Source organism: Coregonus clupeaformis, chromosome 8 (assembly GCF_020615455.1).
Source record: "Coregonus clupeaformis isolate EN_2021a chromosome 8, ASM2061545v1, whole genome shotgun sequence".
NCBI lineage: Eukaryota > Metazoa > Chordata > Actinopteri > Salmoniformes > Salmonidae > Coregonus > Coregonus clupeaformis.
In genome coordinates, this window is record NC_059199.1 from 7493632 (window position 1) to 7520895 (window position 27264).

The 27264-nt window shown below is 43.7% G+C and overlaps 1 protein-coding gene across 3 annotated transcripts in view; it reads right to left on the reverse strand.

The window, feature by feature from the left end:
• LOC121572490 (microtubule-actin cross-linking factor 1-like) overlaps nt 1-27264 on the reverse strand; it is a 257852-nt gene that overhangs the window by 160037 nt on the left and 70551 nt on the right. Inside the window, exon 1 of one of the 3 annotated variants that reach the window (XM_045221765.1) lies at nt 1146-1638. The exons of the other annotated variants lie outside the window; for them this stretch is intronic. Within the exon in view, the coding sequence (XP_045077700.1) occupies nt 1146-1212 (67 nt within the window). The 5' untranslated portion in view covers nt 1213-1638. Of the gene's footprint in view, nt 1-1145; nt 1639-27264 lie in introns of those variants that run through there. 3 annotated transcript variants of the gene reach the window in all.

The following is a 27264-nucleotide window of genomic DNA, read 5'->3' on the forward strand; positions in this document are numbered from 1 at the left end:
GCTGAAACCAATCATTCCTGTTAGTGAGCATTTCTCCTTTGCCAAGATAATCCATCCACCTGACAGGTGTGGCATATGAAGAACCTGATTAAGCAACAAACTGCACAAACTGTCAGAAACCATCTCAAAGAAGCTCATCTGCATACTCATTGTCCTCACCAGGGTCTTGACCTGACTGCAGTTTGGCGTGGTAACCGACTTCAGTGGGCAAATGCTCACCTTTGATGACCGCTGGCACGATTGAGAACTTTGCTCTTCACGGATTAATCCTGGTTTCAACTGTACCGGGCAGATGGCAGGCATTGATGTCAACGTTGTGAACAGAGAACCCCAATGCCACCATGGGGTAATGGTATGGGCAGTCATAAGCTACAGACAACGAACACAATTGCATTTTATCGATGGCAATTTCAATGCACAGAGATATACCGTGACGAGATCCTGAGGCCCATTGTCGTGCCATTCATCCACTGCCATCACCTCATGTTTCAGCATGATAATGCACGGCCCCATGTCGCAAGGATCTGTACACAATTCCTGGATGCTAAAAATAGCCCAGTTCTTCTATGACCTGCATACTCAGACATGCCACCCATTGAGCATTTTTGGGAAGCTCTGGATCGACGTGTACGGCAGCGTGTTCCAGTTCCCGCCAATTTCCAGCAACTTCGCACAGCCATTGAAGAGTGGGACAAAATTCCACAGGCCACAATCAAGCAACCTGATCAACTCTATGCGTAGGAGATGTTTCACGCTGCATGAGGCAAATGGTGGTCACACCAGATACTGACTGGTTTTCTGATCCTGATTTTCTTTAAAGTTATCTGTGACCAACAGACGCATATCTGTATTCCCAGTCATGTGGAATCCATAGATTAGTGCCTAATGAATTTATTCAATTGACTGATTTTCTTATATGAACTGTAACTCAATAAAATCGTTGAAACTGTTGCATGTTGCGTTTATATTTTTGTTCAATGTACAAACACAGGACACACGTGTTTTATTGAGCCTATGTAAATAACACTTACCTACTACACAGTGCACAACACATGTATACGCTACACATACTATCTCTCTCTCTCTCACACACACACACACACACACACTAAACTTTAGATGAACCAACTCAAACAGGCACTGACCTGCACAGCACATGAGAGAGTGCAGGTGGGCATTGAGACTGCACTCGTTATGGTAGTTCCGCCACATCCTTCTCTTTACCGTTCTACCTTTCTGTATTTCTTTCCTTCCTTTACCTGGCTTCTACAAGCACTTCCTCATTTCTCTCCCAGTGCAAGTCCACATGTGTCATTCCAAAGTCCAGTATCAAAACAGAGAGAGGCAATGTAATCCCAGAACAAGAGTAGTCTCTTTCAGAGGAAGCCCACGTGTCTTATTCCAAGTCAGGTAGCACACCAGAGAGAGGCAATGTAAACAAATTGCTATTCCAGTTTCCACAATGTCAAAACAAGAGTCTATTCTAATGAATTTGATTTTCCCAAAAACACATATTGTAAGGAGTAGTCTCCCCGCGTCTGAGGCAAGCAGAGGGACTTATTTCTGGGTCGCCTCTTTCTTTCTGTCGCTCCCTTGTACCCCCTCTCCTTCCGCCAGTCCTGCTGTCGCTGCCATTTCAACACTCCTAGCAAGCTCTCTCTCGCTGGAGCAGTCACACGTGTGTCAAAGTCACAGGCTGCCCCTCCCCTCCGGTAAATAAGGACTGCCTCTCCAACCCCTCCCTCTGGTTCTTCCACTCTTGTTCTCTCTCACTCCCTCGGTCACTCCTGTCCCCTGCTACCTCACTGGGCTGAGGCACAGTCTCTCTTTTTCTTGTTCACTCTATTCCTGGTGCACGACAGACACCTTGTGCTCTAAAATGCAGCTGTTGAGCAGTGGCTCTGCAGACAGAGAAGGCTGAGAGCTGCGGTTCTCTCTCAGCCTCTTTCTCCCTCCCGCTCTCTTTAAAAGTATCTTAAGGCTGCAGTCCTCTGGTTGAGATTTGTATCCTGTCAAGATGTGGAAACAAGAGGTTGAGGAAACTGTCTGCCATTGACAGTTGGAAATAAGAGTGTTTTCCCTTTTTCAGTCTTCGAGAGCAAAGGACGGAAGTAGAGAGAGAGATTGTTTATCAAATGCTAGTTGAGGTAGATAACAAGGAAGTCAAAAAGAGAACATGCTCGTTTATAGTCCTGAAGTGTCCCTTTATGATGATGTCATCCACTCAAGCAATCAAGCAAGCGGCAGACTCCAGTGTTTTGATTCCAGCCTGTTGCCATGTGAACACACACACATTGCTCTCTCTGACTAACAGAAACCAGACACTGCTAGCCCTAGACTGTAACCAACATCAATAGAATCTTTTTCTTTTTCTTTCCTCTTTCTAGGCCTGGGAACACAAATTTGCCACAATCCCAGAAGAAACCCCCTGGCTGTCCATTGTAGAGACCCCAGTCATGGTGCTTTCTGCCAGTGAGTGTTTTGTGTGTGTTTAAGACTTCTCGTCTGATCACAAAAAGAACTGTAGAGCTTGTGATGTCATCTGATTAAATAAAGACAGGAAATCAGACCTGCAGAGAGAGAGAAGCTACTTCAGATAATCATAATCACCTGAGTAGCTGCCTTGGTCAGTGAGATAAAATAATACAAATATGCTTTGGGTCAGGGCTGTAGTGTGTATGAGGTCGTCTATTGGAGAATTGTCCAGATCAGATTTCTTGACTCATCTCCAGGCTGGTTCTATGCAGACTGGCACAAGCACCAGCTAGCTACAAGTGAACAAGAGGGGTCTTGAGCTGAGAGCCACCCTCCCCTGGGACCATACACACCCACTAACAATCACAGAACGGGACAAACCACGCTTTTGTCTCAGGACTCTAAATCCCCAGCGTTGACTCATCCTTCATTGTAACCCTACTGATAGCTTCTTTGAGGAAATATGTACTTTCTTTGCCTGTGATGTGGTTGTCCCACCTAGATATCTTAAGATGAATGCACTAACTGTAAGTCGCTCTAGATAAGAGTGTCTGCTAAATGACTAAAATGTCAAAATGTAACCCCCTTTCCTATGACTAAGCATTCCCTTGATAGAACAGCATTTTCAGCTAGCCTATTCCTACATCCCTTAAACTCTGTCGATAACCTTTCACAATGGTAGCCCCTACAATAATTTCTGCATTGTCATGTTTCAATTTAAACAACAGGAACAAAATCAATAGTAGAACTGATACGGTGAGTCAGCAAAAACAGCTGCAACAACCTCGCTTCATAGAACAACACTGGGATGGCATATGAACATGTGACCGGAACATTGACATTATCACTGGGAGTCAGGCAGTCAAGGGTGACATCACAGCCATGGCTGCTCTGGCCAGACGCTGGTTTTAATCTGTAGTTTCTTACGGAAATACTAAAGACCAGGTAAGACCTATAGTTTAGCATACAAAAGAGCTGGCACACAACACGCCTAGACGGCCCCAACAAAAGCAGTGACGCACGCACACACACTCGTGACACACAATGACAACAAGCTCTGCCGGAAGTGTCCGCACACACACACAAACGCACGCACGCTCCTCCTCGCTCTCCTCCTGTCGATGATGCGTCACTCAAGTAGCCGTGTTTTTCTCCTCCTATAGTGACCTCTTTACTCTCTCCACATATCCAATCCTCATCTCTCGTTCTTTTTTGTCCTTTGTCTTTCCCTCTGTTCACTCCATTCTTGTTTTCAAGAGGACTCTCTCCTCTGTTTTTAGAGTGAGAGCGTTGTTCATTTGCTCCGTTTCTCCCTCGGCCCTCCAAACTATAAATACCAGACAGAGCTTACGCTCTTAATACCCCGCAGTATGCTTATCCCTCGCTCCCTCCCTCTCTTGTTATCACGTCTAATCTCTCCTCTTCTGTCGCTTCTCTCCTCAGTCTCATTCAATGAAACAGAGGAAGTCCCCGCTCCCCAAGTCTTCTCCTCCTCCCGCTGTTTCCTGTCAATCTTATTTTCTCCACTTTTCAGAGTGTGATCCCTCTGTTTCCATTTCACTTTCACAGTCTTCAAATGTCACAGAGTTCATCACTCTCCTTCTTCCTGTATCGGGTAACAGGTTTAGAAATAAAGTGCTGATATTCCGCTCCTGGCTGCTACATATTCCCTCCCCAATTACCAGGGCCCCCCTGGCAGCCCTCTGGAGGAGCAGTCATCAGATTAGCACATATTGAATTAGGGCGCCTTGTGAGGACTCTGATAATGGGCAGTGTAAACCTTATTAGGACCACAATATCTGGGAGAAGATGCTGTGTATCTACGTACAGGATAACCTGCACTATGGGGACGCAGGTTGTTTGGTTTCATAAGGTTATGTTGTAGGTCGTTATGTTGGTTCGTAAGGACGGTTATGTCTGCTGTCGATTAGTCAAAACATACACAGGTGTGTTTTTAAAACTAAAATACAATGCTGTTTTCGATTCCCTTTTTCACAGGTGGGAGGTATTGAGAGAGAGAGAGAGAGAGAGAGAGAGAGAGAGAGAGAGAGAGAGAGAGAGAGAGAGAGAGAGAGAGAGAGAGAGAGAGAGAGAGAGAGAGAGAGAGAGAGAGAGAGAGAGAGAGAGAGAGAGAGAGAGAGAGAGAGAGAGAGAGAGAGAGAGAGAGAGAGAGAGAGAGAGAGAGAGAGAGAGAGAGAGAGAGAGAGAGAGAGAGAGAGAGAGAGAGAGAGAGAGAGAGAGAGAGAGAGAGAGAGAGAGAGAGAGAGAGAGAGAGAGAGAGAGAGAGAGAGAGAGAGAGAGAGAGAGAGAGAGAGAGAGAGAGAGAGAGAGAGAGAGAGAGAGAGAGAGAGAGAGAGAGAGAGAGAGAGAGAGAGAGAGAGAGAGAGATTTTAGGCGTACTGGAAGGACATTTTGCATCTTGAAAGAGACACGATACTCAGAAATCTAGCTGCCTGGTACATTTGAAGGCTGAACAGCCCCTGTGCAAAGTACATTTTATCACATAGGCCAGTGTGTTATGGTGTGTGGACCTTTAACTTAGGACCTTATAACATCTGTCATAAAGCAATCTCCCATGCTCTAGCCTTTGACCAATGGGGTAGTAATCCTCAAACAGGAGTAGTGGGAACACTAAGACCATACTTAAGACTAAATGTCCATTAGGGCTGACCTGACAATTGTGGCGTGTGGTAATTTATTGCCCTTCACAAACTGGCCAGATTATACTTTTAGCTCATAATGCGTTAGGCTGGGCCTTGTAGGGAGATCTGATCCTACATCAGTTTTAAGGAGGAGGAAATACTGTAGGCCAATTAGTACCTCAAGTAGAGAGAATGGCTTGATTGAAGTCTTAGTTAGGTCTGGCACCCATAGGTTCTGAGGGACACCATGACACACACATTGTAACTCAGCATTTCTGTGATGTCAGCTCTATTCAATGCCAAGATCCTCACAGTGATATATGCTTTGACAGGACAGGGAAGGTGTGTAGCCTACACCATCATGGTTGATTAAACTGCAGTGAACCACATAGGTTAAGCAACCTTTCGTGTAACCACATACAAATGCAGGCTATGGGCAAATCAAAGGTAACGGAATTATGCTTTGACTCAGTTGTTTCACTTTAAAATGCATGCCAAACAAAAAACATTGATTTCAAAGTTTAACAAACCATACAACTCTATGCACAAGGACTACTTTCAACAATTGCCACTGAAAAATGTACCAAAAATAATTTTGTGGAAGAACTGTGCAGATGCAAACTTTGGTAACGGAATTACACTAAAATCTCCCTCAGGTTTTTATGCGACCACGTTTCCAAAAAATCTTGAATATCTGCGCCAAATTAAGATTCAAACATGTCTGCAGAAAGAATGGGATGTCAGCTATGACATGGCACCTTGAGTTAAATGTTTTTTTATATTTTGGTTATTGAACTACAGTAAGTGAAGTGGATTTACACCCGGTAAGAGAATTACGGTAACGGAATTACATCATGGGTCCCTGATCTGTATTACACAGAAATGCATAATTATGGATGGGTGATTCTCATGAAACCAGTTTTAAAATGTCTGTAGCAAATGCAGTTAAAAAAAACATGATTCATCTGCAAAAATCAACTATAATTCTGAGTGAGGACTAAGATGTTTAGTTTTTGGGAAAGTGTCTTTTTTGTTTTATTTTTATAAAATGCTCCCTGAATTTGGTAAATTTTCACACAAAATTCTCATTAGCGAAATGCGTCCGGATTAAATTATTGGGTCATTTTATCAAAAAACTATTTTTCAAAAACCTAACTAAATACAAAATATGTTTCTGTAGTTTGTCCAGAAATCATACAAATTGTATACTAGTTTAAGTTTAACGTAAACTATAATATCTATTACTTACAAACACAGTGTCTGTGGACATACAGTGGGGAAAAAAGGATTTAGTCAGCCACCAATTGTGCAAGTTCTCCCACTTAAAAAGATGAGGCCTGTAATTTTCATCATAGGTACACATCAACTATGACAGACAAATTGAGAAAAAAAAATCCAGAAAATCACATTGTAGGATTTTTAATGAATTTATTTGCAAATTATGGTGGAAAATAAGTATTTGGTCACCTACAAACAAGCAAGATTTCTGGCTCTCACAGACCTGTAACTTCTTCTTTAAGAGGCTCCTCTGTCCTCCACTCGTTACCTGTATTAATGGCACCTTTTTGAACTTGTTATCAGTATAAAAGACACCTGTCCACAACCTCAAACAATCACACTCCAAACTCCACTATGGCCAAGACCAAAGAGCTGTCAAAGGACACCAGAAACAAAATTGTAGACCTGCACCAGGCTGGGAAGACTGAATCTGCAATAGGTAAGCAGCTTGGTTTGAAGAAATCAACTGTGGGAGCAATTATTAGGAAATGGACGACATACAAGACCACTGATAATCTCCCTCGATCTGGGGCTCCACGCAAGATCTCACCCCGTGGGGTCAAAATGATCACAAGAACGGTGAGCAAAAATCCCAGAACCACACGGGGGGACCTAGTGAATGACCTGCAGAGAGCTGGGACCAAAGTAACAAAGCCTACCATCAGTAACACACTACGCCGCCAGGGACTCAAATCCTGCAGTGCCAGACGTGTCCCCCCTGCTTAAGCCAGTACATGTCCAGGCCCGTCTGAAGTTTGCTAGAGTGCATTTGGATGATCCAGAAGAGGATTGGGAGAATGTCATATGGTCAGATGAAACCAAAATAGAACTTTTTGGTAAAAACTCAACTCGTCGTGTTTGGAGGACAATGAATGCTGAGTTGCATCCAAAGAACACCATACCTACTGTGAAGCATGGGGGTGGAAACATCATGCTTTGGGGCTGTTTTTCTGCAAAGGGACCAGGACGACTGATCCGTGTAAAGGAAAGAATTAATGGGGCCATGTATCGTGAGATTTTGAGTGAAAACCTCCTTCCATCAGCAAGGGCATTGAAGATGAAACGTGGCTGGGTCTTTCAGCATGACAATGATCCCAAACACACCGCCCGGGCAACGAAGGAGTGGCTTCGTAAGAAGCATTTCAAGGTCCTGGAGTGGCCTAGCCAGTGTCCAGATATCAACCCCATAGAAAATCTTTGGAGGGAGTTGAAAGTCCGTGTTGCCCAGCGACAGCCCCAAAACATCACTGCTCTAGAGGAGATCTGCATGGAGGAATGGGCCAAAATACCAGCAACAGTGTGTGAAAACCTTGTGAAGACTTACAGAAAACGTTTGACCTGTGTCATTGCCAACAAAGGGTATATAACAAAGTATTGAGAAACGTTTGTTATTGACCAAATACTTATTTTCCACCATAATTAGCAAATAAATTCATTAAAAATCCTACAATGTGATTTTCTGGATTTTTTTTTCTAATTTTGTCTGTCATAGTTGACGTGTACCTATGATGAAAATTACAGGCCTCTCTCATCTTTTTAAGTGGAAGAACTTGCACAATTGGTGGCTGACTAAATACTTTTTTTCCCCACTGTTTCTCATTACCGTCCCACTTTGGGCGGCAGGTAGCTTAGTGGTTAAGAGCGTTGTGCCAGTAACCGAAAGGTCGCTGGTTCTAATCCCCGAGCCGACTAGGTGAAAAATCTGTCGATGTGCCCTTGAGCAAGGCACTTAACCCTAATTGCTCATGTAAGTCGCTCTGGATAAGAGCGTCTGCTAAATGACAAAAATAAATAAAAATAAAAATAAAAATTCACCCATGATGCATCATCTAGAGGAGTAGTCCTTAGATGAGCACAAGTTAAGTAAATGTATTCGCTTATATGACTTCAGACTGAGGTTCTTATTCTCAAACACCCCCTTTACCCCACTTGGCCTTCTTATTACCGAAAAGGCTAAAGAGCTCATATTGGGAAAAAGTCAGATTACATTTTATGATAATTGTATAACTTCATTTGAAATAGTTTTATTTTCAGTGTTATGTTTAACTTAGGCCTTTTCATATTAGAAACATTTATTTGTTTCTGAATTCAGAATTATAATTATTTTTTGGGCAGTTTCATGAGAATGACCCACAAATGAATTTCATTCTCCTCATGTTTCACAAGTTTGGACATCACAGCAGAACACAGTAGAGTACAGTGCAGTACAATTCAGCACTGTAGGGTAGAGTAGAGTGCAGTAGAGTACAGTATACTGTACTCTGTCCAGTACTACTGCATTTTACTGTACTACTGTATTGTATTGGACTGTGCTCTACTCACTGTACAGTACTGTGACATCCACAATTGTGAAACATAAGTCTATGATGGGTTAAGATTTGGTCCAGTCCGGTCCGTCTGTGGAAGTTAACATCAAGGCCAGGGTGGACTGATCAAATTTCAACTACTTTTCAACGTCCATGGACATCTGGTGTCGGTCGGTGCTCAGTGGGTGAAGATGCTGGTTAAATAAAAATGAGAGAGAACGACAGAGAGAGAGAGAGGGAGAGAGAGAGAGGGAGGAGTTGTCCAGAATTATACTGTTTTAACACTCTTGGACCACCAGACGACAGAAAGACCAACAACAAAATAGTTATCAACTTAACATAACAGTATGCCAGTGGAAGGGATCACAGTAGCAGGTGACCCAACTGTCATTTGTTGTGACTATTATGATTTCCCATTGTAGCCAATTCAGTTGCAGTAATTCCGTTACAGATTTTATGGTAATTCCATTAATTTGTTAACGGAATTACGAGTTCTAATCACTTAAAGGGATACTGCCGAAATTTGGCAATGAGGCCCTTTAACTACTTCCACAGAGTCAGATGATCTCGTGGATACCATTTTTACCTTATACTTCCTTTATACTGGACACAGATACATAAAAGTGGTATCCACAAGTTAATCTGACTCTGGGGAAGTAGCTAATCCCCAAGTATCCCTTTAATAATTAATAAACAAAATTGATATCAGTAAATTGGTAGGTCTACCATTACTTGTTACTTCTGTGAACTTTTATCATCATCGCTCCTCATGAGAAATTAGAAAATATCTGAAAGATATGGGTTTTTGGTAACAGAATTACAAGGCACAAGGCAATATTTCTTTAAAATGTCCAGAAGGTAAAACATTTCTCCAAAATGAAATGTGTTGATATTAGTTGGCAGGGGTCTTTACGTCAACATTTATTGTGTTTTAGTGCATTTCTGATACCTTAAGACTTTTTCTGGTTTTGCAAGACCCCTTCTCCATCTGTTCATCCATAAATCTAACTTTACTTATGCCACATTTTTAAGATGGAAAATGATTTAAACATTAATCTACGCCTTCATTTTCCAAAAGACCCACGCTTTCATTTGACACCCAATTTGATATGCTCCTATGAACTTCACATGTTGGTGCTCAGGGGTCCTTTCCCATGGAATAGCTCCTATACATACACACTCACGCAAGAGCACAAACACACAGCTCCCCACCCTGCCCAGTCCATCACTGTGCTGTGCCACGTCTTGCTTGCTGCTGCAGCAAAAAAGAAAGCCAGTGTGCCAGCGTCACACACACAGCTCTGTATCAGCCTGTACCGCACTTTAGCAAGCCTAAACACGCAAGCCTGCATCTCATACACACAGCCCCAGGAAATGGCACACAGCACAGCTTTCCTATCCAGTCCATTTAGATAGATAGTGAAAGTAGGTTCCTGTGTAAATAGGAAGTGGCAGTAGGAAAAGGTCACTCTTTCCAAGGCATCCCTGTAGAACACAGAAGCGGGCTAACCCTCACCGTTCCTCAGCTCCTATCAACCTTATCGATCCAGACAGTCATGTCACGCTAAATATTATACTCCTGTGAGGGAAGGATATCAATTAAATCTTCCCGACAATTAGCGAACGCCCTTACCAGCGGCCACTGTTGTCCTTTCTGGCTAATTAAATAGTCTATTCTAGCGTTAGCCACTATCAAAGTCACTTATCATTGGGATTATAGATGGATGGATACAGACCAAATATGATGCATTCCATATCTTGTATTAGGCTTTACATTAAAGGATGTATGCCTCTTACAGGACTGCAATGTTACAATAACATATTTGTCATGGTGTTTACCATTAGCTCAGCATAATTGGCCACATGACAGGACTGAGTTGCTTATTGTCACCAAAGTGAATTTCTGTTCATTGCATTAGGTTACACGATATTACAAAAAGCTGACTTAAAACAGCCATAAGAGACTTAACTGGCCAACACATACAGTGCGCGACGAACGAGAATGTCAACTCCAATTAAGTTGATATGAAACAATGGGACATGACATGTAGCAGCTACCCTGTGAAAAGGCCAAATAAGGAGAACTGTGCTAGAATGACTCACACCGGTAGAGCTCTAATCAAACAAACACTGTCTCAGTCTAAAGAGAATACACAATGACTAAATTCAGACTAGCTAGGAGATCAAAATACATTTGCTCTCTGAAAAGTAACAATCTTCTCAAACTGTAATCCAACAGAAAGAAGCTACATGCTAACTCATCTACATTAATTAAAACCCCCAATACATTGACTAGAAGGCTAAATACTGATCATCCACTCCTTCCAATTCCAACCAGCAACACAGCAGTGAACACGCTATCATGCCAACACAAGACATGCTAACAAGAGTCACTGAATGACACCAAAAAGGGAGGAGTCTAGAGGAAGTAGGAAGCCAGGAGTGTCACTCCGAACACCCTCCCAGAAGGAGATGAGGAGCATCTTCCTCTCTCTGCCTCACAGTCCTACGTGCTTTAAGGAGTATTTACCTGGTATAAAACGAGGGGTACGCCATCGACGGTATAACCACACCACGGCCGCAGTGAGGAAGTGAGCAACCACCACCAGGATGGCCGTGATGACCGCCGGGTCCATTAGCAGGTCCATTGCTAACCGCTTCCGTGCTAACTGGCCAAAAGTCCGTTTAGCGCCTCAAAGAGTTAAACGAGAGTGACCACTTCCAGTGTCCAATACCAATCCCAGGTCTGTCCTAAGACGGTCAGCCCATAAGCAACAAGCTACTGCAAAGAGTTTTGAAGTTTCTGCCTCAGCCTTTTAGAAGCATCTTCTCTTGTTTCTCTCCTTCCTGTTCTCTTTTTTTGCTGTGGATAATAGTCAGCTGTTGGATAACCTTTTAACTTTCTATCCTCTAAGTCGTCTTTCCCCAACTTTTCCTCCTCTTTGAACACGTAGCCTCACTGCTGAGACTAATCATCTTTGCCAAGTTCTTCTCTCAATTGGAGCTCCCCCTCCCTCTTTTCCTCAATCGTCTCTCTTCGCTCTCTTTCGTTAGCCCCTCTCTCGCTCTCTGACACTCGTACACTGAATTCCTTTCCCCTGAAACAAGCGCCCGGCTTTGAGCCGTTGCTCCGACCACCAGTGTAAAAAAAGTTAAACAGAATAAAACCGGTGAAACCGTTGGGTTTCGTCGCTCGCTAGGGAGGAAACCACATGGGAGATAGTCTTTCCTGTGTGCATGTGTCAGAGTGAGTGAGTGTGTGTCAGGTCGCGTGTGAATGTGTGCTGCTGTCTCTGTGTGTTTATCTCTGTTGCTATGGGGGAGCCAATGTCACTTTTTCCTAAATGTATTAACGGCAATCTTTGAATGGAAGTGTTCCGACTGCGGGTGACTTGATGTTCAGAGGCTGTGGGTGGGCTGACCGACCACTAAACCAAGGTGAACGTGTGTGTGTGAAATTGTGGTCTAAAAGAGTGTGAGAGATCACAACATGAGGGTTGCTAACTTTATGGGTAACTATGCTGTACATTTTAAAGTGTGTGTGTGAGTATATGAAGTCATGATATGTGAGACGTACCGTCTCAGTGAGTCAGCATGGCAGGGGGACAGGGGGTAGAATAGACAGCCAGAATGGCAGGGGGTCCTCGAGTTACTCACAATTCACAGAGAACCGTGTGTGTGTGATGTACTGTCCAATATGTACGTGCATGCATTGCATTTCTAAATGTTCTCCTGCATGCCAACGCTAATGTTAGAGGCAACAACCTCTAACCAAGTTGCTGTCCAAAATGAGATCGACCAAAATATAAAAACAGAAAAAGGTCATAAAATCCCATTTAGAATCACATGGAGATTAATTGTGTGTGTGTGTAACAGTGAGTGTGGAAAGGCCTATATAGAGTAAAAGTGGGCAGAACATCAGTCACCAGTATTTTGGAGAGACATCTTTGATCCCCAGTTGTTCAGCTTGTGGTTTCCACTATGACTGTCACATGCCAGTCTGTTCTGGGAACTTCCAGTGTTCAATTACCCACCGTCCTCTCTGCCCAGAGCCAATCACACGTCAGAATCCGAGAAACACCATATCTAAATGCTAACCGCTGCTAACGCTTAGAAACCAAAACCCTGAGATGAAAACGGTCATACAGAGAGAGACAAAGACCTAATAAGGTAAAGCGTCAATGTTTTTAGTAACAGCCACAAATCTGAGGTCAGGAGTGTGAAACCAACACTGTGGGACCGAAGAGACCAATGTGTGCGCGGGCAAACAGTTACACAACACTCAAACACAAGATATCTTACACTAGTTTAATAGCCATACAAAACTCTGTCAAAAATGTGCTTCATACTACATTTTACAATTTCAATAGTTGACTAGACTGTAGAGCTACATTGGAATCAGACATTCATTGATTTTAACCACATCACTAATAACCCCAGCAATACTTATTCAGAACTCTCATAACATCTGCATTTTAATTTATAGAGCCGACTAAAGACTATCAAAATTAACAGATATGTGCAGACCCAACTAACTTTCACATCTGCCTTTTCTAGACGTGTGTAATTGGTTTTTGTATGGGGGAGCTTGTCCTGGGCCTCTCATTACTCACACTGTAAACACGCATAGAAAAAAGGTGTGTGTGATGTAATTACCTCAGCTAACCTCTCTTGGCTTGATTGTCTGTAAGTGCAAGACTGTAGCCACTACCAACTGTTCACACTGCCAGATTATCTAAGAGAATAGTTTCACAGCCAAGTTGATGAGTCTGTGAGAACTAAGTGCCCCTGACTTTGCTGAAATATAAGACAAAAGAATCCACACATGAACAGAAATGATCATATGCTGAGGTCAGAAGCGCATGCCAAACGTACACACACACTTTCTTGACAGGCGGATGCACATTGAGTGAATGAGTGGAGGCCAAGAGGTCAGGTCCTCAAACGTGGTCTGTTTCAAAGCCCCTCCACCGGAAGAGGAAATGTTCAATGCTGTGTGTGGCTACATAACACACACACACACACACACACACACACACGACCAATGAATTGAGTGACTCTCATTGGACAAGGAAGGCGAGGAGATGTCAGACTACAGCACGATCTTGGCACAGAGAGAGAGAGATGGGGCGGAAAGAAAGAAGGAAAGAGACACAGACAGAATGATAGGGAAGAAATAGATGCTGTTGATAGAGAGAAGGAAGAGAGAAGAAGGAAGAGAGAGGAGATTGATAGGGGGCAGAGAGAGAGAAAGAGAGACACTAGATTGTTATAAGGCTCTGCGCTCTAATGGCTGTTTGTGTTGGGTTGTGAATGACTCGTTTCATACAGAAAACATAATCCCCCCCACACACACTGTGACCAGTGTCATGACGGTCCCTACTGTTCGCTCTTCCAATTCCAACATTAGTCCATATTTTACTTCTTCAATCATTGTCCTCCTTTCCATTATTTTATTTTTCCCCATCTCTCTTTCCCTCTTTCCCTCCCTATATATATATACACCCTTCAATTTCTCAAGTCCGCAGCATCCTACAGGATAGGGAGTCCACCAACAAGGTCACCCTGACATACAAGACCATGCACACACACACACCATTAACTGAAACACGCCCCTCGCCCACACACAAGCAATAGGGAGAGGGGACAGACTGTGCTCACATGAACACTGTATGCCCATACAAACACACACACACACACACACACACACACACTACATTAGGCGCTGCAGCAAAAACAATTACAATACATATGATCTATTAAAACCATTACGAGGTCTGGAGAGATTTCCCCATCCTCCATATGTTTTTCCCTCTCTCTGTCGTCTTCCTGTTCATCTTAAAATAACCCACAGGAAACATGAGAATGACGGCAGCATGAGGAAGAGGTGGAAGAGAGAGAGGAAGTGGAAGACAGACAGCAACAACAGGGCCATGATTCAATTGGACTTGGCATGTCTTGTCAGAAGCAAAAAACAAAACAGTCACTCTTTCCCTGTCCCTCTGTCAGTCCAATTTTCACTCCTCTATTCCTCGGTTCATTCTCTGCTCACCACACCCATCCGCTCTGCTAGCATCCCTTTATCTTCTCCCAGTCTCGTCCTCTGATTTTTCCCCTTGCGCCATAAATGCGGATCAAACTAGCCCTTGAAATAAAAGTCTTCAAATACAGTAGGCTAATAGCAATATAATACACCCAAGCAGGCAAACCTAAGCAATATGCAAGCAACATAAAATGACATATTGGTCATGTTCCATTCCGTATACTTCTCCTGAGCACTCAGATTGAGCGCACAAGTAGCCTAGCGGTTAGGAGCGTTGGGCCAGTAACGGAAAGGTCGCTGGTTCAATTCACAGAGCCAGAAAGGTAGAAATATCTGCTGTTCTGCCATTGAACAACAACTCCTCCCCGGGCATGGATGTCGATTAAGGCAGTTCCCCGCACCTCTCTGATTCAGAGGGGTTGGGTTGAATGCGGAAGACACATTTCCGTTGAATGCGTTCAGTTGAGCAACTGACTAGGTTTCCCCTTTCCTACTTCTTGGAATTCATTATATTCTAATAGTGTCCAGTCCAGTCACCAGCTGTGTGGCCCTGAAGCAACATCACTAGGCGCCCTTGCAATGCCGCAGTGCCCCGGTGGCCACGCGACCCCTTCATTGCTGCTATGAGCACACAAACCGTTCCTGAAGAGGAAACTGAGCCAGCTAGAGCCAGCAGCCAGGGTCTTTCCCTGCTCCACACTGTTCTATTCAATACGACAGCTTGCAAGTTTAGAAATGTGGAAAAAAGGGGGAGAACAGGATCTGGAGGGGGGGCAGAGAGTTTCATACAACAGGGGTTATAGAGTTCAGTTGAATACCACTGCTCTCCAAAATTGTAACGATGTATTTGAATGGTAATGCAGTAGGATAGTGTATTGTAAGGGTTTATCCTGCGGCATAGTAGAATGCAGTATGTTTTAGACACTGGAGGGACATTAAGTAGAGCAAAAACTAAGGCTAATTTGCACAAAGCTAACAGTCTCCATTTTTCTCTCCAGGTTCATTCAAATTACAGAGGTCCCTGTAATACCACATTATACAGTTAGGGGGCAACATGGTTCTATTTACAGAGTGTATACAGGCCTAGACCTACAGTGACAGAAACACAGAGGAGTTAGGCCTTTTTTTGCTCGTCTCTCATTTCACCGTCTTCAAGTAAACTGTAACCATTATGAGCTACACAACAAACTGCAACAGGATCAGTTTTAAGGTATAAAGAGCTAACATGAAGCTCCAGTCCCCTGTAGCTCAGTTGGTAGAGCATGGCGCTTGCAACGGCAGGGTTGTGGGTTCGGTTCCCACGGGGGACCAGTATGAAAAATGTATGCACTGACTAACTGTAAGTCGCTCTGGATAAGAGCGTCTGCAAAATGACTAAAATGTAAAATGAAGCCAATCCATGGCTTTACGGAGTAAGCATAAGTCTACAGGTCAAACTCTATAACAGCACACACACAGAAGGAGATAGTGATGGAGTCAGGAGCCTAACACACTCTCCAGCTAATAGAGTACACTTCTTTTCAGACTGTGAGAGGTTAAAATCCCTGGGTCAACCAGGCAGAAGCAATCACAGACAGAGTGGAAGTCTGCATCATTAGAGCATGGGTAATCACACACAGAGCTAATGAAGGCACAGGGGTTGGTGTTAATACCATCTTTGACAAATAGATACTATAGCCTACAGTTCAGAAAATTGTCTGCCATGTTGGCAACAAACCTTCCATGACAATAACATCGTCGTTTGCCTCATGACTTGAATTGTCTTGAACCTTTTGGTGATACCACTCAAGTTAAATAGGCCTATTTCAAAGAAGGTTTGCCGAACACACTATGGGATAGAGAATAGTGTTTGCAACATCCATGGCCCACAATCAAGGCATTTACAAACCAACCCTGCTGGTGATGAGCAGAGTGGGATGAGGGAGCGTGTTTTGAAAGGGGTACTAAAAGGCTCTCTACACAGTGAGTCAGAGCAGGCCCTGAGGTGCCATTAAAGAGATTACAGCAGGAGATATGGGCTGCCGATAGACTGTAGTTAGAACTCACATAGGAGTCAGGGTTGGGCTGAGGGTTGTACACTGGGGAGACTGAAATGAATAGATGGAGTAGATGAGAGGAAAGTTGCCCCTAGGAATACTGACCTAATGGTCAGTTGAGGTTTGAGGCTCTGATGGTTAAGGTTAGGATTTGGGGAGGGTAATATGACCCTAAATCTGTGATTGTGACTAAGGGCAACTTCTACCTGGTTAAGTGGTGGAGGCTACAGAGAGTATGAGAAAGGCTTTGATACTGATTTCAGTTCACGTCAAAATGAATTTCTGAAATATTTTACTCAGAACGCTCTCCTATTCATTGTTCATGTAAAACGAGAGTATAGTTGTAAAAACTCAGACCCTAAATAAACTGATTTGTTGACCGATGTTGACAGACAGAGCCACCATATGAGTGAGAATGAGGAACGATAGAGTGGAAATGGAGGAGAAGATAAAGGAGGAAAGGGCATGGGGACGAGGAGAGAGAGAACATTGCTTTGAAGTGGTGGTCCTCTGTAGCTCAGCTGGTAGAGCACGGCGCTTGTAACGCCAAGGTAGTGGGTTCGATCCCCGGGACCACCCATACACAAAAATGTATGCACGCATGACTGTAAGTCGCTTTGGATAAAAGCGTCTGCTAAATGGCATATTTTAAGTGAGTGATGATGATAAACCAGTCGTGAGACTGGCGTGAGGAACACCCATCAAGTCACTAGGCTACAGAATGAGATTAGCCATCTGCCATTTACTGTACGAGGCACTACAGTCTGACAGGCTACACTCCAGTCACACACATCAATACTCTTCGGGCAAGGACAGAGACAGACAGACATAGAGAGACAGACAGACATAGAGAGACAGACAGACATAGAGAGACAGACAGACATAGAGAGACAGACAGACATAGAGAGACAGACAGACATAGAGAGACAGACAGACATAGACAGACAGACAGACATAGACAGACAGACAGACATAGACAGACATAGAGAGACAGACACAGACAGACATAGAGAGACAGAGACAGACAGACATAGACAGACATAGAGAGACAGACACAGACAGACATAGAGAGACAGACACAGACAGACATAGAGAGACAGACACAGACAGACATAGAGAGACAGACAGACAGACAGACAGACATAGAGAGACAGACAGACACAGACAGACATAGAGAGACAGACAGACACAGACAGACATAGAGAGACAGACAGACATAGAGAGACAGACAGACATAGAGAGACAGACAGACATAGAGAGACAGACAGACAGACAGACAGACAGGTACTTCTCATTGGACAAGCCCAGGTAGTCCCTCCCCGTTTCAGTATTTTTTTCATCTGTTTGGTGCCTGATGAACAGGACCAGGTCTACTGCTTTGCTGCCTGTCAACCAGATGGAGACCTCAGAGGAAGCCAAGTCATAACAGAGTGTAAAGTGTCATAACAGGGGCATATCTGACTGGCAGGACCGTGTCAAAATAGGAGACCTCAACATCGCACATACATGCTCCAGTCGGTCGACCGTACAGTGCCTGACACTGCCCGTCCAAACAGGTCAAAAGTACCTGGGCTGGCGCCAGTGGAGAGACTCTGCCATTGCACCCTAGTGTACAAACATAGACAAGCCAGGCCAACTTTACCTGGGTCACAGGGTTTTCCGTAAGCCAGTAATTGCGGCTTTTGCCCGTAAATAAAATAGTTGCCGGCCAAATTGACCGGAAGAAAAAACATTGGTAAGCAGGCTATCAGTCACCCACCACTTTACAATGTGAGCTGGAAGCAGGACGCATTTTGAAAACATACTTAAATGGTATAAAACCTGAATGTTTTACTTCATATTATGAGGCATGTCTTACCTTGCTTGAAAATCTGACCATAGAAAGTGGAGGCAATTCCTTTATAAAGACTTCATAGGCAGCGTGTGAGTTTCAAGTTTGGGGAAGCATATCATTTATCCTACCATTTCTACCTATCTGCATGCCAGTTATGATTTTCATATGTGCATTTTCGTGGAACAGTTTCATTTCAATAATAACGTTTTTGTTTCTCAAAATCATTGTAAGGTGGTTGATTATAAAATCTTAAATTTTGATTTTAAAAATACATAAAATTCAACTAATGCTAGAGCACCAGTGCACAGGGCGGGGTTCAGACCCAGGGCCTCGAGCTTAATGATGAGCTTGGAGGGTACTATGGTGTTGAATGCTGAGCTATAGTCAATGAACAGCATTCTTATATAGGTATTCCTCTTGTCCAGATGGGATAGGGCAGTGTGCAGTGTGATGGCGTCGTCTGTGGATTTATTGGGGCGGTAAGCACATTGAAATGGGTCTAGTGTGACAGGTAAGGTAGAGGTGATATGATCCTTGACCCCATTTCACTCTGTTTTGTGACTACTGAACAGCCCTGGGATATAACCAAGCTGCCCTCGGTTGACCTGACTCTCTCACACTCCTCCATTCATTCCTATGGTGCAGTGTCAAAATAGGGGTAGAGGATTCCCTCTCAGTGCAGGTCAGTGACCTCCTCCCCTCAGGGCAAGGGTCATGTTGGTGTGTGTGTGTCAGTCCTTGATAGCGTGTGTGTGTTCGAGTTAATGACTGTGTGTGTGTGTGTGTGTGTGTGTGTGTTTGAGTGTGTGACACTGACACCAGTGACTGCGTCAGAGGAGAAGCTGAGGCACCCAGGCGATGGTTTAGCGCAGGCTCAGACTCTGGCCCAGTACATTTCATCAGCTGTTCTCATACACATATAGTTCTCTATCCCACTGCTGCCTCCTGCAGTAGCACTGTCACTGGGGAACAAAAATGAGGGGGGAGGGAGGAGAGGAAAGGGGGGGTGGGGGGATTCATTGTGAGATGGCACAGAGAAGGCCTCTATGGATGGTGGGAATGGGGGGAGGAGACCGAAAGAGAGAGAGATTTATAACCTTGTGAGAACAGAGGGAGCTGTCGGCCCCTTATACCTTTGTTTTTAGAACCCTTACTTAATCACAGGTTAATGAGCGGGGGGGGGCGGAGACAGAGAGAGAGAGACAGACGGTGAGGGGGAGGAGACAGAGAGACACAGAGCGAGAGAGAGAGACAGAGAGAGTGCAAGAGAGAGACAGAGAGACAGAGAACACTACAGAGGGTAGGAGATGGTTAAGAGGGTACAAGGGATGTGTGAGAGTGAAAAAGGGAGAAATAAACAGAATTGAGGGTCGTGACAAGAAAAAAGAGGGAGCGAGAAAACACTTGCACAACCGTTCAAAAGTTTGGGGTCACTTAGAAATGTCCTTGTTTTCGAAAGAAAAGCAATTTTTTTGTCCATTAAAATAACATCAAATTGATCAGAAATACAGTGTAGACATTGTTAATGTTGTAAATGGCTATTGCAGCTGGAAACGGCTGATTTTTTATGGAATATCTACATAGGCGTACAGAGGCCCATTATCAGCAACCATCAGTCCTGTGTTCCAATGGCACGTTGTGTTTGCTAATCCAAGTTTATCATTTTAAAAGGCTAATTGATCATTAGAAAACCCTTTTGCAATTATGTTAGCACAGCTGAAAACTGTTGTGCTGATTAAAGAAGCAATAAAATGGGCCTTCTTGAGACTAGTTCAGTATCTGGAGCATCAGCAATTGTGGGTTCGATTACAGGCTCAAAATGGCCAGAAACAAATAACTTTCTTCTGAAACTTGTCAGTCTATTCTTGTTCTGAGAAATGAAGGCTATTCAATGCGAGAAATTGCCAAGAAACTGAAGATCTCATACAACACTGTGTACTACTCCCTTCACAGGACAGCGCAAACAGGCTCTAACCAGAATAGAAAGAGTGGGAGGCCCCTGTGCACAACTGGGCAAGAGGACAAATAGTTTGTCTAGTTTGAGAAACAGGTGCCTCACAGGTCCTCAACTGGCAGCTTCATTAAATAGTACCCGCAAAACACCAGTCTCAACGTCAACAGTGAAGAGGCGACTCCGGGATGCTGACCTTCTAGGCAGAGTTGCAAAGAAAAAGCCATATCTCAGACTGGTCAATAAAAATAAAAGATTAAGATGGGTAGTCTGAGATATGGCTTTTTCTTTGCAACGAGATCTTCAGTTTCTTGGCAATTTCTCGCATGGAATAGCCATTGGAACACAGGACTGATGGTTGCTGATAATGGGCCTCTGTACGCCTATGTAGATATTTAATTAAAAATCAGCTGTTTCCAGCAACAATAGCCATTTACAACATTAACAATGTCTACACTTTTCTTTCAAAAACAAGGAAATGTCTAAGTGACCCCAAACTTTTGAACGGTAGTGTAGGTCAGAGGATGAGAGGTTGGGAAAAGACGAGGCCAAGAAAAAAGAAAGGGAATAAAAGAAAAGAAGAGGAGTGGAATGTGAAGAGTATACAAAAATACAGGGTGACACTGGAGATAACCATAGTAACACAGGCTAATTTAAACCCAGCTGTTCCCTGTCACCATGGTAACTCTTCAATTACGCCACCGCCCTTTCTAGTCAGGCACTTGACCCGACCTCCTAAAAGTTGTAATTATGGTCTATCAGGGCCTCAGGGGCGTCTACTACAATGCCTGCTGAGAGATGGGTGTCCATGGCACAATGATGCTCATGGTAATGTTCACTCTAACGGCAGATTTAGGATCAGCTCTTCCTGAGTTAGTCATAATTTTGCCCATTGAGTTTAGCGGCAAAACTGGCCCTAGTACTGTTGTTAAGAGGTATAGAGTGGCCAAAATGGACAATTACCAGGGTTCAGTGACTCCCACCCTAGGAATGAGTTATACTTTTGTTTTATGAGAGAAAAGGTCACCTGCGTTGTTTACCACCCAAGTGTGTGTGTGTGTGTGTGTGTGTGTGTGTGTGTCTCTCAAAGTAAGGCCATATAGGCCAAGATAACGATGGAATTCAGAGGATTTGTGGAGTTAGTTAGCATTATTAGTGAATTAGCTAGTGCTCATCCCAAGCCTGTGTTATGGTGTGTGAGTGAGTCAGAGGGCATTGTATTGTGTGTGCTCAGTGTAGTCGCAGTCACGCAAAGGCAGAGCGATGGGAAAGGACCACCAACTGGGGAACAGTTGCCCATGTGTCAATTAGAATGTGTGAGAAGAGTGTGTGGGAGTCTTGTATCAAATACTGTATGTTGGCACACTGATGAACGCTTGTATTAGCATGCATGAGAGAGTGCCTACCATCAATAATCATGTGTGTGCTGTGTATCCATGTGTCAATTAACATGTGCAGTAGGCTATAAGTGTGTGTGTGTGTGTGTGTGTGTGTCCGAGCGTTCTCCCACAACCTGTGTAGCCTTTCCGCCACAGTCCTTTTCACCGTCCTCACACACCAAAACACCAACCAGTTTCCCTAAGTGACTGAACTTCCCATTGGCTAAGTGACAGAACGGAAGACAAACTGATGTGCCAGGGTGGTCTTGGAAGAGAGAAGGATAAAGAAAGAGGGAGGAGGAGTGGAGAGGCGGATCAAGAATAAAGAATGTGACTCTGTCCGGCACAGTAATGCGGAAAATGATCAATCGCTGTGTTAATTACCGCGTTCAGTCAGGTTCGTTAAGGAGAGGTAATCCCATTTTAACGAGCTTGTTGACGCACATTGAGGGGTTTAGTTCTGAACCGGCTAGAGAGGTACGGGACCCAATGGGGATGGGTTTCGTTTGAAGAACACCGCTGGTATGGAGAGAGCTAACAACGTAGGACAGGAGAGGAAAGAGAGGGGTATGGTAGATTGAGAGAAAGTGGACAAAGATAACTAACAGTTGAAGACAGGAGAGAGGGGCAGCAGAGGGAGAGAGAGAGAGAGAGAGAGAGAGAGAGAGAGAGAGAGAGAGAGAGAGAGAGAGAGGGGGCAGCAGAGGGAGAGAGAGAGAGAGAGAGAGAGAGAGAGAGTGAGAGATGCTGACCTAAGAGTAAAAGACAGACGTTATGGGAAAAACTGAGAGAAGAGGAGTATAGAGAGAGGGCAAGAGTGTTAATTGTGCCTGAGCGTATTCGTGCCACTCTGTATTAGTGTCAACGCTTCCTATTGATCGCTGGCTCAGTACACAGCCTCCTCATTGGCCACAATGCCTTATGTCATGTCAACAAAGCACCTTTGAGCACCCAGATCAAACATCGGGAGCGAGGGACAGAGAGCGACCAGAAGAGAGATAGGGTGTGAGAAAGGAAAAAAAGGGAGCGTAACTGAGTGAGAGAAGGAGTAAAAGACAGTCTGAAGGGTGAAGAGTGAGAGAGAGAGCGAGTGTGAGAGAGAGAGAGAGTGTGAGAGCAGGTTTGGGGACAGGGGGAAGAGGAGAGGAGAGAAACAAACAGGAGGCCCCTCCATCCTATGGCCTGATAATGAGTGGGCTCTGATTCTGCCGCCTCACTCACAAAGCAAACACACAGGCCTGCACGCAACACACACGCACTGGATACACAAACACCAACAGACAGAGACTAATATATATATATATATATATATATACACACACACACACAGTGGGGAGAACAAGTATTTGATACACTGCCGATTTTGCAGGTTTTCCTACTTACAAAGCATGTAGAGGTCTGTAATTTTTATCATAGGTACACTTCAACTGTGAGAGACGGAATCTAAAAACAACCACTCGCCATGTTTGGAGGAAGAAGAAGGATGAGTACAACCCCAAGAACACCATCCCAACCGTGAAGCATGGAGGTGGAAACATCATTCTTTGGGGATGCTTTTCTGCAAAGGGGACAGGACGACTGCACCGTATTGAGGGGAGGATGGATGGGGCCATGTATCGCGAGATCTTGGCCAACAACCTCCTTCCCTCAGTAAGAGCATTGAAGATGGGTCGTGGCTGGGTCTTCCAGCATGACAACGACCCGAAAAACACAGCCAGGGCAACTAAGGAGTGGCTCCGTAAGAAGCATCTCAAGGTCCTGGAGTGGCCTAGCCAGTCTCCAGACCTGAACCCAATAGAAAATCTTTGGAGGGGAGCTGAAAGTCCGTATTGCCCAGCGACAGCCCCGAAACCTGAAGGATCTGGAGAAGGTCTGTATGGAGGAGTGGGCCAAAATCCCTGCTGCAGTTGTGCAAACCTGGTCAAGACCTACAGGGAAACGTATGATCTCTGTAATTGCAAACAAAGGTTTCTGTACCAAATATTAAGTTCTGCTTTTCTAATGTATCAAATACTTATGTCATGCAATAAAATGCAAATTAATTACTTAAAAATCATACAATGTGATTTTCTGGATTTTTGTTTTAGATTCCGTCTCTCGCAGTTGAAGTGTACCTATGATAAAACATTACAGACCTCTACATGCTTTGTAAGTAGGAAAACCTGCAAAATCGGCAGTGTATCAAATACTTGTTCTCCCCACTGTATATGTTGAAGTGTACCTCAGCATATGTGGGAACTCCTTTTGTTGGAAAAGCATTCCAGGTGAAGCTGGTTGAGAGAATGCCAAGAGTGTGCAAAGCTGTCATCAAGGCAAACAGTGGCCATTTGAAAAATCTCAAATGTAAAATATATTTTGTTTAACACTTTTGGTTACTACATGATTCCATATGTGTTATTTCATAGTTTTGATGTCTTCACTATTATTCTACAATGTAAAAAAAATAAAAAAAAATAAAGAAAAACCCTTGAATGAGTAGGTGTCCAAACTTTTGACTGGTACTGTATACACTCATTAACCCACACATATTCAGCACAAAACAAACCCTGCTGTGCAAGAAGCACACACTCCAATATGCTGTAACACCAATACTGTAAAATCCACACGCGCACCCACAAAGAGAAATCCCTATTTTCCCATTTCTGCCTTGCTGACATACCTAAGATGTAGCACACATACTTTAAAAGCTCAGTTGGTAGAGCATGGCGTTTGCAACGCCAGGGTTGTGGGTTCGATTCCCACGGGGGGGCAGCATGAAAAAAAAAAAAAAGGTATGCACTCACTAAGTCGCTCTGGATAAGAGCGTCTGCTAAATGACGTAAATGTAAATGTTGAAACACCCTACTTAACCAATACGCTTTTTTCTATCCCCCTCTCTTTCTCTCTAACACACACACTTCCTCTGTCAGTATCCCTCAGATCTGACAGCCTATAAATTGTGGCCAGGCTGGTATCAAACTGTGATAACACTACGTTTCCCACGCTGCCATTCACTTTGAAACAGGAAGTGGAGCTCATCCCTGCATGTGGGGCCGCAGGGCCTGCAGTCAGAGCAACAGGATAAAAGTAGAGACTCAGAGCTAGAAAATGGTATATCATACACTGCAGTTTAGGAACAAATGGGAAAGTAATTCTGCTTTGAAGGTCGATCAACTTGTAACCACACTTTTGAGAAAATGGCTCTTTAATGTTTTGGTACACCTACTGGAGAGCTCTTCTTTGTCTACACCCATTCAGCATCGTTCACATACACACTTAAGCCTTAGCCCCACCCATGTCTTTAAGGATTCACATGCAAGGCCATGTGCTAAACAGAGTGAGCTAAACAATGAACCATAATCCCAACCCATACTACTAGCAATACAAACTGATTGTCATAGCTAGCCACCATGCACGAATCTGCAGGTAGCTAAAGCTAACCAACTAGGTTAAATGTTAGCTAGCTAGCTAACATTAGGCTATAACTAGCAATGCAAAGGGATTTCTGAGATACAAATAATATTACTACACAGAACGTTATCTAGCGAGCCAGCCAGCTAACGTTAGCTAGCTAGCAGTACGCTTTAACTTGCAATGAAAATGACTGACAAAATTAGAAACATAAAATCTGAAATTGTAGCTAGACTTACCCATATACATGGATGAACGCTTCGATCCCTCTGTCATGGATGCACTTTGAAGATGAAATCCGGAGACAGGTGTTTTATACAACAGTCTTCTGTGTTCTCTTTTCCACTTCCTCCGCATTTGCAATCATACTCTGCTTCCACTGGGCATCCCACTGATTTCAAAACTCGGTCAACTTCTTCCGTGACAACAACACTGTTCATCGCCGTTTCTTCCCCATCACTGTCATCAGAAGACTCTACTATGTCTGGTTTAATTAAAATGCTTTTACCTAAAATAGGGATTTCCTCATCATCTGATTCATTTTCAGAGTCAGAGAGAGTCACGTGGTACGATCGTCCTCCAGAAAGTAGTCCATCACAACTTTTTTCCACTGATCTTTGTCGATAGCGCCTGTTAAATTCAGGGCAGCAATGTTGAGAGCAGTAGCAACACTTTTGCAGTTCTCCATGTTCTTTCAAAAAAGTTGCGGTAGCAAGGATTATCTACACATACTGAGCAGCTCCTGTTATAGACAGAAGCATGCTACATGGCAGACCAATCCAAACTCATCTCTCGGCATGTCCAGCCCATCCATTATCTTAGCTAATCATGGCTAGCTGGAAGGTTGTCTTTTTCCGTAGACAAACCATCTAGGCTCGTAATTTAACAATTTATTTAGTATTTACAGATGGCATACAAGTTTGTTATTAAGGCACATGAAAGTTCACGTTCCAGAAGGCATTTGTGACAAAAAACTCATTTTGATTTTTAAAAATGTTTTACGTTCAAATGCCTCTCCTGTGAAGTAGTGACATGCGACATACCCCTAGCTTATTGAAACGCGTCACGAATTCAGAACAGAAATGTGTAAATAGCCTACTTTATCGTTAGTTCTAAAGCATGGCCATGTAAGAACCAGAATATAGGCTAGAAAGAAGGGGGCCTCGCAAGCTTAGCCAACTTGACAAGTGCTATAGGATTGTCTGTAGCAGGAACATAGCCAGCCAAGTCATTGTCTTCGGTATGGCCTTTTAAGAGAATTGCTATTGCTGGACAATATTGCCCTTGGATCTCCTTCAGTTCATTGTTATTTGACACACTTTATATGGGACTACCATAGATGACACATACAGTACTGTACAGTACAGCAGGTCAAAGTGGGATAAAGTGTTTTATGGGTCATAATGGATCTTTAATTCACATCGGGAATGTTGAGATTAACTGGGTCATCGACTCAGTGTGGTGGACAGAATGTGTGTGCGCGTGTGGGTGTGTGTTAGGGCCGGGACGATACTAGTGTCGCAATACTCGTTAGTACCGTGGCAAGGAAACAAAACACGAAGCGGATTAACTTCTTTAGAAAAACAACTCTAATGTTGGAAACAAACATTATGTTGTCATCCAGAGTCACATTTATTTTCCAAGGTATAGTACACAATATTTTACATACAGCAGATTTCTAAAGGCCATTCTTTGCCATGGAAAAAATATTGCGATATTGGTATCGTCACAGCCTTAGTGTGTGTGTGTTTATTAACTGTAACTGCGTCAGCATGGACAGAATTATGTGTTGTCCTTCAGCTCGATAAAGCAAGGGCCTTCAGGTCAATAAAACAAAGTGAATAGGATTCGGGATGGCATTGAACTGCACCAAATCGCATTAAACTGAACTGCATTCTGTAGACTCACTGGGCATTGGACTCAGAGAAAC